At 38.9% G+C, this 15916-nt stretch overlaps 1 protein-coding gene across 2 annotated transcripts in view; it reads right to left on the bottom strand.

Annotated features, from left to right (window-relative positions):
• Positions 1-15062, bottom strand: part of HIBADH (3-hydroxyisobutyrate dehydrogenase) — a 105879-nt gene extending 90817 nt beyond the window's left edge. Inside the window, exons 1-2 of one of the 2 annotated variants that reach the window (XM_036863138.1) lie at positions 14865-15062; positions 4811-4971 (exon numbers count right to left, since the gene is read on the bottom strand). In XM_036863138.1, the coding sequence (XP_036719033.1) occupies positions 4811-4971; positions 14865-14955 (252 nt within the window). In that variant the 5' untranslated portion in view covers positions 14956-15062. The remainder of the gene's footprint in view (positions 1-4810; positions 4972-14864) is intronic. The other variant, XM_036863137.1, reaches the window with a different exon arrangement.
• Positions 15063-15916: the final 854 nt, after the last annotated feature.

Here is a 15916-nt window from a genome sequence, read left to right as displayed (position 1 = left end):
GTCTGTGTCCTAGAACCCTCTGATTTCTATCCAGGAATCCAAGAGGTCTCGTCTCCATGACTTTCATTTCAGGCTACAACATTTCTGTTTGTAGGTGAGTGAAGATTAAGCACAATATTTATGTAGCTCTCTATCAGAAATGACATGACTCTTAAGAGTTACTTATTATTTTTCCCCTCAAAACCTGCTTCAGCACTTTATTACTGTCAAAATACAATTTTAATAAAAACTCCCTTCTATTTAGTCTTGCCACCTGAGACACATCTACTACACTGCCACATCCAACTCAACCTGCTTTATTCTCCACAGCACTAGGTGGACTGCTAGACACATGGGAGGTACTCAACCTGTACCGGTCGACCTAAAGTAGAAATCTCTAGAAACCGGGAGAGAGAGGCTTCCACTTTTAAGGAAAATTGCTCCTTTGTCCCCATTCTTCACCTGGATAAATCCTGCTTATTCTTGTGCTATCTACCTAAATGTCTAGTCTTCAGAGAACGACCCTAACTGCCCTCTCAGCCAATGTAATGCAGATTTTACTGAAAACTGAGGAGACTCTACTTTTTCTTTCCACATCACAATTTGGAATCACATATTTGTGTGATTTGATAATCTAACACCTCCTGTTGGTCCCCAAAGACAAAGACTGTAACTGTTTTGTTCTGGGCTATATTCCCAGTACCTAGCACATAGAAAGTACTCAAGAAACATCAGTCAAATTAGTAAATTAATGAACGTCCTATCTCCTGTTTTGCTAAGATATTCTAAGGTAGCCTTAACCCATAGTGATCAAAGCAATAAAAAGTAACTTTTCTTCACAAAGAAGTGAGAGACTCTGACATTGTCATGTGAATAGAAAGCATTAGAAAAGGAGTAACAGCTCTGTGGAGCAGAGGTGAAACCAAGACTTATGGGAACTTACTTAGAGCTAACACACACACTCCTTACTGTGCCAAACACGATTTTAAGTTCTTTACATATATGAATTCATTTAATCCTCCTAACAACTCCCTGAGAAAGGTTATTATTATTATCCTTATTTCACACATGAGGAAACAGATACAGAGATACTAAATAACTTGCCTGAGATTGCAGATACTAAGTGGAAAGGGCAGGTTCTAAACCCATTTTGTAGACTCTTGCTGTACTGGTTTCCAGTGGCTGCCGCAATGTTACCCCAAGCGTGGTGGCTTAAAACACAGAAATGTATTCTCACAGCTCTGGGAGCCACAAGTGTGAAAGCAAGGTGTAGGCAGCACCACGCTGCCTCCAAAGGAAGATCCTCCTTTGCCTCTACTAGCTTCTGGTTGCCCCGGTGTTCCCTGGCTTGCCACAGTATAACTCTGAAGTCTGCCTACGACTTCCCACGGCCTTCCCCTTGTGGCTCTCTGTAAGGACACTCATCATTGCCTTTAGGGCCCACCTGAAATCCAGGATGACCTCATCTCAAGATCTTAAACCTAATTACATCTGCCAAGACCCTGTTTCCAAATAAGGTCACTTTCACAAGGGTAAGAACTTGGACATTTATCTTTTTTTTAAATAGCTTTATTGAGATATAATTCACATAACATATAATTTGCCCACCTAAAGTATATAATTTGATGGTTTTTAGTGTATTCACAGATATGTGCAACCATCACAATTGTAGAACTTTTCATCACTTCAAGAAAAAAATCCCATATCCATTAGCTATCTCTCCCCTATGCCTGCCTCCCTCTTTCCCCTCCTCTCCCAGCCAGCACTAAACAGCCACTAATCTACTTTCTGTCTCTACAGATTTCTCTGTTCTGGACTTTCATGTGTGAGTGCTTCATTCCTTTTTATGGCTGAATAATATACCACTGTATGGATATACCACATTTTGCTTACCAATGATGGGACATTTAGGTTGTTTCTATCTTTTGGCTATAATGAATAATGCTGCCATTTATATAGAAGTTTCTGTGTGGGTATGTGTTTTCATTTCTCTTTCATACATACCTAGGAGTAGAATTACAATCTCATCAGCAGTGTGTGATAGTTCAATTTCTCCATACTTCTTGTTATCTGACTTTGTAATTCTAGCCAACCCAGTGGGTGTGGAAATCTCATTGTGGTTTTGATTGCATTTATCTGATAACTAATGATATTGGCATCTTTTCATGTGTTTATAGGTCATTTGTACCTTCTTTGGAGAAATGTCTATTCAGATCCTTTGTCCATTTAATTGAGTCACTTGTCTTTCTGTTTGAATTGTATGACTTCTTTATACATGCTAGATACAAGTCCTTATCAGATATATGATTTGCAAATATTTTATCCCATTCTGTGGGTTACCTTTTCACTTTCTTGCTGGTGTTCTTTGGAGCACAAAAGTTTTCAATTTTGATGAAGTCTTATTTTTAATTTTGTTGCTCATGATCTTGGGTGTCATATTTAAGAATCCTTTGCCAAATTCAAGGTCATGAAGATTTACCCCTATGTTTTCTTCTAAGAATTTTGTAGGACATCTTTTGGGGGGCCACTATTCAACCCACTGTATACCCACTCACTATACAATCCATCATAATAGATAACTATTATTTAATTCCAACAAATTTCATTGGTGCAGAACAACATATTAAATAAGGGTGTGGTATATAATCATTACTGGCCTGACATTAACTGATCCAAGAGAAATCTAGGCACTTTATTTTCTAGTAGTCTAGTTTATAAATAGGTAACAGGTAGCTACATTTCAGAATCATCAAGGAAGATGCCACACATACACTTAAAAATGTCTCATACATAAATTTCATTAATTAGTGACTACACATCATGTAATTAAAAGAGCTAGGGCTTCCCTGGTGGCGCAGTGGTTGGGGGTCCGCTTGCCAATGTGGGGGACGCGGGTTCGGGCCCTGGTCCAGGAGGATCCCGCATGCTGTGGAGCAGCATGTAGCACGTAGCCCGTGCGCTACGGCTGCTGAGCCCACGCTCTAGAGCCCGCAAACCACAACTGCTGAGCCCGTGCTCTAGAGCCCATGAGCCACAGCTGCTGAGCCCACGTGCTGCAACTGCTGAGGCCCGCGTGCCTAGAGCCCGTGCTCCGCAACAAGAGAGGCCACTGCAATGAGAAGCCCGTGCACTGCAACGAGGACCCACGCAGCCAAAGATAAAAAATAAAATTAAAAAAAAAAAAAAAAAAGAGCTAAAGCTCCAAAGTCAAAGACAGACCTTTGTTCAGATCCTGGCTCTTGCCATTCACTCACTGTGTAACCTTGGGGATGTTATTTAACTTCTCCAAGCATCAGTTCCCTGAAAATACTTCTGTTACAAAGATAAAATTAGATAATATGTACAAAATATTTAGTAAAAGACCTGACACGTAGTAGGTACTCATTAAATATTAGTTTCTTTTCTGTCTCTTTTAAAATGTAAATGTCTCCTTCACTCAAGTATAAGTCTTATTCTTAAGGTAGCCTTCCTTCACACCTACCTAAAATTAGCAACACTAAAAAAATAAGAATTTTGTTGGGAAATGGAGGTAAAAGGATAACTTCAGAGTATGAGGCAATTCAGGCAGAGCATCAGAAAGCTCCGGAAATCTGGCAAGCAGCAGAAAAGAGATTCACAAAGGGGTGATGACCATTTCAGTTCTCCATAGGCAAGTTGTTAAGTGCTACAGGAATAGAGGGAAGAGTAATGGCTTTGGTCACAATTTGAAAGGCCCTAAGCTTCTGCTTTGCCAGTCCAGGGTAAATCAGTTTCCATTCAATTTCCACCTCTGTATTACTAGAAGGGGTAGAAAGAGGAAGAGAAATTCATGTGATCTTTCATAAACACACACACACATGAAAACTTCGGGAACATTCTTCTCCAAAATGCCAGAAGAATATGCTGTTATTACTTTGATTGAATTCTGTATTTAACTGAAGATATTTCCTCTGTTTAGAGACCAAGTACCATTGTTACTCTTACAAATAAATATATAAACCAACATATATAAAGTGCCAACATCAAATAGATGTGTTATCCCAAAAAGTAATATCTTTCTCCTCAAAAAAACAATTCAAGCCAGACTGAATATCAACTTGGAACTCCTTACCATCCTTGAAGATGGTAAAGCCGCCTTTCCCAGAAAAAAGAACTGATCAAACCTCTCCAACAAGTCGAAGTCCCTAAGCTACTTAAGGTCATCAGTAAACCTGCTGCACTGGTGGTACAGTGTCAATATTCAGAGACTATATGGGCATAAGCAGTCACAACCCTACCCTGAAAAGTTCCAAGATTATACTCACACATCCTCAAACAACACTGCTGCCACCCCCAAATGGCACACAAACCATGATGGAGAAGGAGATGGAGGATATCCAGATCTGCAAGTAGCCTCTAAGTTGCTTAAACCTGTTTTTTATGTACGCATTGCATTTTCTCAGTATTTATTTCAAGTCTATTATCTAGAAGTTGACTATTTATTTGTTCTCTAACCTTTTTCTGTATTTCTCAGGAATTTTTTAGTATTCACCCAGTTCTGGGATTACATTCAGCCCTCAGTTACCACTCTACAACTTGTACAAGAAGAATTTCCTTCATATCTTGAAGAAAAACCCTAAATTCAGTTACTAGTACACGGTCTCGTGTGTGTGTGTGTGTATACATATTTTACATATCATATAATATATACATATATAATATTACATATAGAGAAATAAAATTAACAAGTTAACTTTACAAATCCATTGTGTATACTTCTAAGAAGATGTCACTCATTTGAATGTGGAACATCAAAATCTAAAAAACATTTTTAAACATCAAAATCTAAAAAAATCTTAAGAAAAGGTCTTACCTGTTCACCTGCATCTAGAAACTCTTTGCATGCATCAGGGAACACATCATAAATAATGAGTGGATAGCCATGTTTCATGAGATTTTTTGCCATTGGATTCCCCATGTTGCCTACTCCAATGAATCCAACTGGAGTCTTAGAAGCCATTGACCTAGAACACACTGATTTCAATACATTATTTTTAACAGGAGCAGATAACATGTTTTATTGTAAATAGTCACTCAATATTAAGAAGTCAATTGTTATTTTGATATTTTCTATTTAAAAAAAAACTTTTTAAAGATTAGTTTTAAACTAATGATCATTTAAAGATATCAACAATGTATAGGCAGACTAACTTCTGAGTATATAGTTCTCCAGGAAGCAATCATAAAATTTTAAGCATTCTCTCTTCTGCTTTCTATCTCTATAACATCCCTTTACTATTTTTAACAATAAACTTAATGTTATCATTTATTAAATACCTATTATATACTTTACCTGTTAAGTGAAGTATCCTAGATTCTCTTATCTATATTACCTTCTTTAATAATGTGTATTAAAAACTGGAAGTATTCAATAAAAACCTGTATCTTGGACAAGGTCCAAGAATGGGAAAACGTTTTACCTTCCCACTTCCACATTTATAGAAACCATCCCCTCCAATGGTATAAAAAACAATCTTAATAAAAATGTTAAACCCAGAAGAATGTATTTCAACCAAAAGTCACCAGTTTATAAATGGGGTCCTAGGAGAGAGCAGGGGGACACTTCCATGGGCTTTCCATGGCCAGGGTAACAGTCTCAGGACCCTGAGATAACAACTCCGTGCACTTTCAGAGAAGAGGCATCTCCATTTACAGAAAAAGAAAATTGTTCTTAAAAAGCTGTATGCAGGGCTTCCCTGGTGGCACAGTGGTTAAGAATCCGCCTGCCAATGCAGGGGACATGGGTTCAAGCCCCGGTCCGGGAAGATCCCACATGCCTGCCACAGAGCAACTAAGCCCATGAGCCACAACTACTGAGCCTGCGCTCTAGAGCCTGCAAGCCACAACTACTGAAGCCCGCATGCCTAGAGCCCGTGCTCCGCAACAAGAGAAGCCACCGCAATGAGAAGCCCGCGCACCGCAACGAAGAGTAGTCCCCGCTTGCCGCAACTAGAGAAAGCCCACGCACAGCAACAAAGACCCAACACAGCCAAAAAAAATAAATAAATTCACACACACACACACACAAAAAGCTGTATGCAGGTTCTGTTTGATTTGATTTTCTTCCTTTTTACAAAAGGCTTTTTGAAATCACACTGGGGCATACAATTCAAGGTAATGCTTTTTGCAAGAGAGCAGACAGCATTCGCATCACCATGAAAATAATATTAGACACGATTTCTCTATTTCTAGATTTAGAACTCCACTCAAGTATTTACTGCATGAAGTACTATGACACAAGCAAGATGTGGTCCTTGCCCTCCAAAAGTTCACAGTCTAGTGAGAGAACAAAGAGAAATAACTCCACTTGCCCTTTTCCCTATCATTTCCCGGCTTTATTTTTCCTTTTTCTTTCAAGGACTCCAGTTTTAAAACTGTGTAGTGCACCAACTAATCACAGTCACCCTTTTTCAGATCCTCTCAACTAACGGATCCCTGCTCTTCCTTCAACTTAATCTCAGTGTAATGAGATTTCCTAAAAGCAAATTATTTGAAGCCCTAATGCTTAAGCAATAGAGGTCTTCTTGGGTCAGAAGCACATTTAATTCCTATGAACTCCATGACTGTCTCATGGAGATGGGTGTCATTCCTGTGCATCATCGCCTTACCAGTGCTGAGTTTAACATGCTGGGTATGATAGGAGTCCTGTGCCTAACTTTCTGGTTCACAAGGGGTTTAATGACAGAGAAATGACACCTCACTGAATTTTTATTTTGATACTAAGCAGAATGAGAAGTATACTTTGTAAGAGAACTCTAATACTAACAACTGGTGTGCCTGACTACTGTGTTAAGCTTGAAAAGGTATAATTTAACTAAGAACATTAGAAACTAGGAATATCATTATTTAAATGCAGTTAATTTTAACAGGCAACTCACTCTAAGTCAAACACTTAATAACTATAGCAAGGTAGAACCATAATTCATTCACACATTCAACAAACATGAAGCAACTATCATATGTACCATGGCAGATGCCGTCAAAGACACAAATGACATACAGTCCTTGCTTTCAACCAGCTTAAAACACAAGAGGACAACTATGTACACAGACACTAAAACATGAAAGTAAAGGATAAAGTATGAAAAATAATGCTGATACTAAAGAACTCATCTGATTTGGGAACTTGAAAAAGCTAGCATTTGACCTGAGTATTCTAGGATGGATAGGCTTTCAAATGGAATTAGAGTAGGAACAAAGGGAGCTCCATATAGAAAAGGAATGAGTATGCACATGAGCATATGCAAGGAAATAGGAAAGCCAAGAAAAAATGAATAACAATAAAAGTTAATATTTGTGGCAATTTTACTACATGCCAGACACTATACTCAGTACTTTATAAACAGCACTGCCATCCCATCCCATCATTAAGCCTATCTTCCAGCTCAGGTCCCTGACACTTGGTTAGTTTAAATAAAATGCCCAAGACTTTATAAGGTTGTAATGCCAAAATTCATATTCAGCCAATCTGACTCTAGGTTCTTCATTTTTAAGTGCCCTCCACTCTTCCTACAGGACGCACAAAGAAACAAAACAGCAAGATTAAGATTGAAAGAAAAAATGCAACCATAATGTGGAAGGCTGGGAAGTATGCTCTAAACAACTTGAGTGTATTTTGTAAGCAAGTGGTGGTACCACAGACTGAATGTTTGGTTCTCCCAAAATTTCTATGTTGAAAAAATAATTCCCAGTGTGAGGGTATTTGGAGGTGGGGCCTTTGGGCAGTGATTAGATCATGAGGGGAGAACCCTCACGAACAGGACTATGCCTTTACAAAAGAGGCCGCAGAGAGCTCCCTCATCCCCTTCTACCATGTGAGGACACAGTGAAAAGACGGCCGTCTTTGAACCAAGAAGTAGGCCCTCACCTGACACTAAATATGCCAGTACCTTTATTTTCGAACTCCCAGCCTCCAGAACTGTGAGAAATAGTTCTCTGCTGTTTATAAGCCACCCAGTCTATGGTATTTTGTTATAGCAGCCCAAACAGACTAAGACAGGTAGTTACTGAAAGGTTTGGGCAAGAGAAATGACTTGACCAAACCCATGCTTTAGGACAGAAATGAGGCAGCAGTGTACAATGGATGAACTAAAGGAAGAGCCTGGAGGCAAAAAGACCAACATAAAAGTGACTGTCTAGGTCTGTCTTAGTCCATTCCAGCTGCTATAACAAATATACCATAGTATATTTGTTATGATGACTTAAACAACAAGCATTTATTTCTTACAGTTCCGGAGGCTGGGAAGACCAAGATCAAGTAGGCAACAGATCCAGTACCTGGTGAGGGCCCACTTCCTGGCTTGTAGATGACCATCTTCTTGTATCTCTGGAGAGCAGAGAGAGAGGACAAGCTCTCCTTCCTGTTTTTAGGCCACTAATCCCATTCATGAGGGCTCCACCCTCATAACCCAATTATTCCCAAAGGCCCCACCTCCTAATACTACCACAGTGGGGATTAGGATTTCAACACATGAATTTTGAAGGGTTACAAACATTCAGTCCACAGTAAGGGCAGAGTTAATAAAGAGTGGTGGCTATAGAAAAGACAGATATGGAAAATATTTCAAATACAGTAGTAAAAGGACACAGCAATAGGTTGGATTATAATATAATTACAGAAGAAAAGGATAGTGACCTTAAAAACAAAGCAACAGAAACTATCCAAAACAAAACACAGAAAAAAGAATTTAAAAAATAAAAAGAACATTAGTGAGCAGTGAGACAGCTTCAACCAGCCAAATACATAGCGAAATTGGAGTCCTCAAATGAGAGGAGAGCAAAGTGGGGACAAGAAAAATATGTGAAGAACTAATGGGAAAAACTTCCAAATTTGATGAAAACCATAAACCCCATGCATCCAAGCTCAATGAACCCCAACACAAGAAACATGAAGAAAACTATACCAAGACACATCATAATCAAAATGCTCAAAAGCAACCGGCAGAAAAAAGACATATGTACAGAGGAACAAAGATAAGATTGAAGGCAGATTTCCTGTCAGAAACAAAGCCAGTGAGAAAACAGGAGAGCATCACCTTTAAAGAACTGAAACAAAAAACAACTGTCAAGATAGGAATCTATCTAGCCAGTGGAACTGTACAATTATAGATGTATGAGTATGTAGAGAGGCATGAGGAAACTGATGGGGGAGGGGTGAATGGGTACATTCACTGTCTCGATTGTGATGATGGTTTGATGGTTTCACAGGTATATACACATCAAAACTCATCAAACTGTACACGTTAAACACGTGCAGTTTATTGTAAGTCAACTATATTGCAATAAAGTTGTTTTTAAAGAGTCAACATGTTTACAGAAAAAACAAACAAGAGAAGACATTTCTCAATCTAAAGATACTAAAGTGATATATCAACCGAATGCAACGTGTGAAGTCTGAATGGATCTGGATTTGGGGGGGAAAAAGTCTTAAGACATTCTAAGGAAAATTATGAAATTTTAAATACGAGCTGTATATTAGGATGATACCAGGGAAGTGCTAATTGTCTTAGGTAAATGGTAATTTGGTTATGTAGGAGACAGTCCTTCTTAGGAGATTCACGCTGAATCATTTAGGGTTGAAAGTGTCATAGTGTCTGCATTTTAATTTCAAATGATACAGGTGGGATATGAATATACTTGGAAAGAAATAAAGCAAATATGGCAAAAGGTTGGTTAACAACCGTTGACACCGAGCAAAGAGTACACAGATGTTCATGGCATTATTCTTTCAATACTTTGTTTGAAATTGTTCATAATAAAACAAGGGGGAAAAACTTAGCACATCTCAAAAAAAAATCACAAACATGACAAAATACAAATAACTAGGAAGATTACTTGCAACACACAATAGAAATAGGGCTACTTTACTATATATGCAAATAACTTTAAAATCTGGAAGAAAAATGTAAATAATCCATTGTTTTAAAGTACGCCAAAATCACAAAATGACAGTTAACAGAAAATATTAAAAAAAAACTTTGAAAAAATGCTCAACTTCTGTCATAACTAGAGTAATGCAAAACAAAGCAATGTAATACCATTTTCACCTATCAGCTGGACAAATGTGTTTCTTTGATAAAACTCACACCTGGTTAGAAAGGACTGATAAAACATATACTCTCATACACTGTAGAACTGTATTTTATGTCATCCTTTTAGACAGCAATCTGAAAAAAGATCTACATTTGAATTTTATTATAAAATTTAAATTTAAAATGTACATACTCTTTGACCCAGTAATTCCATTTCCAGGAATTTATACTATACGTAAGGGGTCAGCACACTTTTTCTTAAAGGGTGAGGGGGTAAACAATTTCAGTTTGGGGCCATGAGGCCTCTGTCACAACTATTCAACTCATCCACTATAGTTTTAAAACAGCCATACACAATATAAAAACAAGTGGCTGTGCTTGTTTTCCAATATAATTTTATTTACAAAAACAGGGACCCAGCTATTGGGCCACAGTTTGCTGACCTCTACTATATATAAACTCTGAACAACACAAAAATATAGTTTACTATAGGAATGTTTGTAACAACAGAAACATTAAAAATAACTAAATACACATTAACAGGGCACTTAATTTATAATAACTAAATATACATTAACAAGGTACTTGATATTTCATAGAAAATCAATACAATGAAATAGTATGTAATGTTCAAAAGAATGTGATAGGGCTTCCCTGGTGGCGCAGTGGTTGAGAATCTGCCTGCCAATGCAGGAGACACGGGTTCGAGCCCTGGTCTGGGAAGATCCCACATGCCGTGGAGCAACTAGGCCTGTGAGCCACAATTACTGAGCCTGCGCATCTGGAGCCTGTGCTCCGCAGCAAGAGAGGCCGCGATAGTGAGAGGCCCGCGCACCGCGATGAAGAGTGGTCCCCACTTGCTGCAACTGGAGAAAGCCCTCGCACAGAAACGAAGACCCAACACAGCCAGAAATATAAAAATAAATAAATAAAAGAATGTGATATATCTATCTAAAAGTATAAGGAAAAAAATCTCCAGGACATGTTATTAAGTGAAAAAAAGCAAGATGCAGAGCATTATATATAGTAACATACAGTATATGAGAAAAAAGAATACATAAGCATTAAATGTTTTCAAATTTCTGTAAGATGCTTAAGAAACAGCAGTTACAGCTAGAAAGTTGGACTGATGAGTCAGAGTTAGAGAAAAGACTCTTTTACTTTTCATTTTATAAACTTTTGAGTTTTTACCATGTGCATGTAACTTTTGTAACTACTTTTATAATGAAATGAAATAAATAAATTGGCACACAGTGAGTGTTTAATAACGTTATATGAATGAATTACTAACTAGAGAGAGTTTTCATCAAATGAGGATAAAAGTCAGTGCTGAAGCAAGAGTAAAGATAGTGATAAAGTGGATCCAGCAAAGATAATCTATATTGCAGCAACCATTAAGCAAATGCTGCAGGTTGACTCTCCAATATCCTTTCCTCCCAGACCTATGGTCAAGTTCCAAATTACCTAAACCAATTATGGTACCTCCATCTCTCTGCAGATGACTGTTCACAGATTGGCAGCCCTAAGTAAAAGATTTAGGAATGCTGTGAAAAATCAGAGTATGTAATAGGAAATGAACTAGAGATTAAAGAAAAGATTGTATCTAATCAGCAAACTCCTGTGACTCTCAGTAGCACTACTTAAGCAGCAGCCAGGAGGAGGAAGAAACTAGCCAGAAAATTTGGCAAAGTTAGTTTCTAAATTTATAGATGTAAATTTACAGATTATGACCTTTTTCTCCAATGGGACATGGACAAAGTTATCCATATCTTGGTAACATGAAGTGCCACCAAAAATCAGGCGACTCTTAAGTTTCAAAATGCAAAAATTGGTAATAGGTTATTTTACATTTCTAAAAGTTTTTTTCTCTCATCAGAGTAATTCATTGTAGAAAACTGAAAAATACGGAAAAGTATAAAGTCATAAGGGAAAAAGTTAATCTCACTACACAAAAATAATCAGTTAGCATTTTGTATAGCCCTTCTAGTCTTCTGAATGCATTTTTTCATTATAAGACTCTATATTGTATATACAACTTTGTGTCCTACTTTATCACATATTACGTCATAAGCATTCTTTTTGCTTTAATGCTAAGAGTTACTAAACTAAGGGTAGTGACTTACTCTATAAAGGCCTTTATTATTTGGGTCAAGTTATTTTAGAAATACAGTTGACCCTTGAACAATGAGTGGGGTTGGGGCACTGACGCTCCTCACAAAATCCAAGTATAATTTACAGTTGGCCCTCCACACCCATGACTCCAAATCTGCAGGTTAAACCAACTGTAGTACAAATTTACTGAAAAAAATCCATGCATAAGCTGACCCATGCAGTTCAAACCCGTTTTGTTCAAAGGTCAACTGTATTCTCCTTATGCAATTTCACAAGTTTAAGGTCAACTTTTGGTCCCCAGGGTCATGTGCAGCTTTTCAGAGTTTCATGTGCAACCCTAGAAGCTAATGTAAAGAGGAAAAAAATGGCATTATATATTTTATTTATACAACGAGTTATGCTGTTTTGAAGGCAGATTTCGTACACACACAAAGAGCCAATAATAAAAAAGAACTGTATTCCCATTTCTGTCTATAATGCTGGCTAATTTTCCCATTCCACTTTTGGTCAGATGGTCGCTTTAAGATGATCTGTTACAAATTATTTTTCCTTGTACTTGTTAGTGAATCAAATGACTGTAGAGGGTCAACATCTGTCATTTTTTTGGCTGTACAAAGAAGTCTGAAACTAAATTTAATTATCTTTTAAGATAAAACATAAAACTTACTTTTATTAAATGGTGATGAAATAGTAATGTATGAAAAAAATAGTAATGTATGTCTAGTTTAATATTTCTCATTTTTCTATTTCCTTTTCGATGCTTTAAATATTTTAAAAGTAAGACATGCTATTACCAGCAACTTTTAGATTTCATTTTTTTCAAACTGTAAATAACTGTATAGATCTTTATAATATTACCCTCCATATGATATAAACATCTTAAACATACCATGGAGACAAACATCCCACAGAATTCAGAACACTAAATAATGTTACTATTTGAACACAGTTCTTTTTCTTAATGTCCCTAGACTCCAAACTGGCACATAATTTTTCTTTTAAGACTCCAACATCAAAAAAGTTAACACTTTTGTAGTAAATTAAAATTAACAAAAATGTTTAAAACAATTCCACAGAGTAAAAACAATTACTGAAGCATTTTAAACAATCATCTCACACACACACACACACAAATTCTTAACTTGTCATAAATCTATATTCTTACAATGTCTTTGGGTCAAAGAACAAGATTATATGCCAAAGTAGTCTACCAGCATTTCAAGGTAGGCCTTTCCAGTCTACAGAAGCATTTATTATAGTCACAGGCCTCAGACTCTTCTTCCATGAATTTTAAGAACTTTCCTGTAACTCTAAAAGGTACTTCAAGGGTTCATTAAAATACGGTTAGAACACCTTGTAAAACCACTAAACAGCACGTATGTCTTCCTTGACTAATCAAAACTGAAAGAATTGTGCATTCATGTGAAAACTGGTGCTACATTTACTACTGCAGAAGAGTGATCTTTTTTTTTTTAAGTATCTCCAATGTAGGAGGCATTTTTTGTAGTTCAATACATGTAGCTCAAACAGTGGTTACACTCAAGTTTGGCAGTTTCTGTGAGTTTGTATCTCATTTCTGTGATTCTGTATCAGACATCTGTTCTCTCCCATCATATGAAGCTTTCCCTTTTCAAGCCAGAGGAAATTCACTCTTCTGCTTAGATTTTTACTGAGGGGGAGGAAGGAAGGCTGTTAAGAACTCAATTCCCAGCCTTTTTTTTTTTTTTTAAGTAAAGATCAGAAAAAATTAATACCAAGGCTTTTTCAATCTCCCAAGTATGAGAGTGCTAAATAGTGCATTTTCAAAACTAAAAATTTTACAGGAAGACAATGGCAGTTTCCCCACAAATCAACCAATTTTTCAATTGAAGAGGAATCCTGCTGTAGAAGAACAGTGCAGGAATCATAAAGAATCAAGGACTACTTTCTAGATCCTGCTGTAATATCCTAATTCACTTATCCAAGGGGCTTTAGGTTCTTCCATCTGTAAAATGAAAGATTAGTTCTCTGTGGGTCTAAAAACTGCCTCTTCCTAAATCGATGGTTAGCTTCCATAACTTATAATGATATGAGGGGTGGGAGGGGACGGAAGCAGGATAGGTTCAGGCCACAATTTTGAGAACGTTGAAAGTATTCTGGTTAATAATTTGACAGAAGTGCCATCTTCAGGTAGCACAGTTACAGAGAAGCGGTGGAAGCCCGCCTGACCGGTCAAGGGTGATTTAAAACTGCTGGAAAGACTGATCACCTGATTTGTAAGACTTCACTTGTGTAAAAACATCAGAAACAATTAAGGTGATTAAAACAAAAATCAGGGCTGCGGCCGGAGAGCGCGCCCACCCGGGGCGCTGCAAGGCCAGGGGTCGCTGGGGTGGGTAGGGGGTAGCCCCTCGGGCTGGGCCCTCCAATTGTCCTCAAAGCCCTAACTCCAAAGAAGCACGACTCGGACCCAAATACTCCTCTCTCTACCCCAAGCTCTTCCCATTCCTTCCTAAGTCCCAAAAGGACGCCGAACCCCATTCATCTAGATCTGGGTGGGGAGAATGGGGGGAAGCACTAGTGGCGCGAGCCCAGAAGAGGCCAGGCCTTGGAACCAGTCAAAATGTTGGGTTTTAAGCCCCGTTCCAACCGCAGCGCCTCCGGTGAAAAGACCTCTTCAGCAGTCAGGGCGCGCGAAGCGGGCGGCCGGAGGAGGGACGGGGGAAGAAGGCGCGAGGTCCTTACCCGCTGCAAGGCTGGCCACTGCCGGTTGCTGCCGGCGGCTCCAGTACCGGAGGCCGGAGGCGGCTCCACGGAGCCGTAAGGAGGCTGCCATGCTGCCCCCGCCCCGCCTCCCCACGGTGACCTCCGCGGCTCCCAGCTCACCCACTGACTGCTAGGGTGCGTGGTGCGGCGGGCGGGATCGGCTGCGGCGTGGGGCCGCACGCGCACGCGCTCTGCTGCTCGGGGCGGGCACCTACCCGCGAGGGGAGGAGCGCGGAGCCGAGAGGCGCGGCCCGGTGGGAAATGGGACGTCAATCCCCTTACGGACAGGGAAGCAGACCAATCAGAATTCCCATATCCTTCTCCCTTTGCGAACCACGAATAGGAGGCCTTCTCGTACTAGCACATCCGGAGCCCTGGCCCCGCCCCCAAGCTCCTCCCTCATTTGCAGACTGCGGGCTGGAGTCTCCTTGTTTACCAAACGCCAAGGGTGTGTGGGAGGCGGCGGCTGTCACTCACGACCGCCTCCTTGGAGCATCTGACCCTCAGAACCGCCCCCTTGGAGTGTTGTAACTGCATGTGTTGCTTCCTTGCAGTCAAGGGCATAACTTTGACTCGCGGCAGCTGCTGCAATAGTTAAGCAAGAGCAGAAATTCCCAGTCTTTCCAAGTACAGGGATCCACTTTTAACCTCAATAAAACGTGGGTCTCTTGATGTTAGCATTTGTATTTTTAGTGTCTGTTCGTTGAGAAACATTCACAGAAATCTACCATGAATGCAATAACTGTTTAAAATTATTTGATTTTATTTTACCCAACGGTTTCTCCATAAACTTGAAAAATTGTAGGAAAACAACTTAATATTGTTTTCTTTGAAGGATAGAATTGCTAGAAACTTGCACTCTCTATTCCAGTATATATTTCTCTAATGTTTGAAAATCCTGCATCCATTTCATAAGTAAAAACTAAAGGTAAATGAAAAATGCAGAAGGTAATGTATATGTATGTGTGTCAGAGAGAAGGAGATTTATTCATTTCTTGTATCTGTGCTTGGTGTACATATTTGAATCTTTG

The sequence above is a fragment of the Balaenoptera musculus genome, chromosome 9, assembly GCF_009873245.2.
Source record: "Balaenoptera musculus isolate JJ_BM4_2016_0621 chromosome 9, mBalMus1.pri.v3, whole genome shotgun sequence".
NCBI classification, from domain to species: domain Eukaryota; kingdom Metazoa; phylum Chordata; class Mammalia; order Artiodactyla; family Balaenopteridae; genus Balaenoptera; species Balaenoptera musculus.
This window is presented reverse-complemented; position numbering and strand designations above follow the sequence as displayed.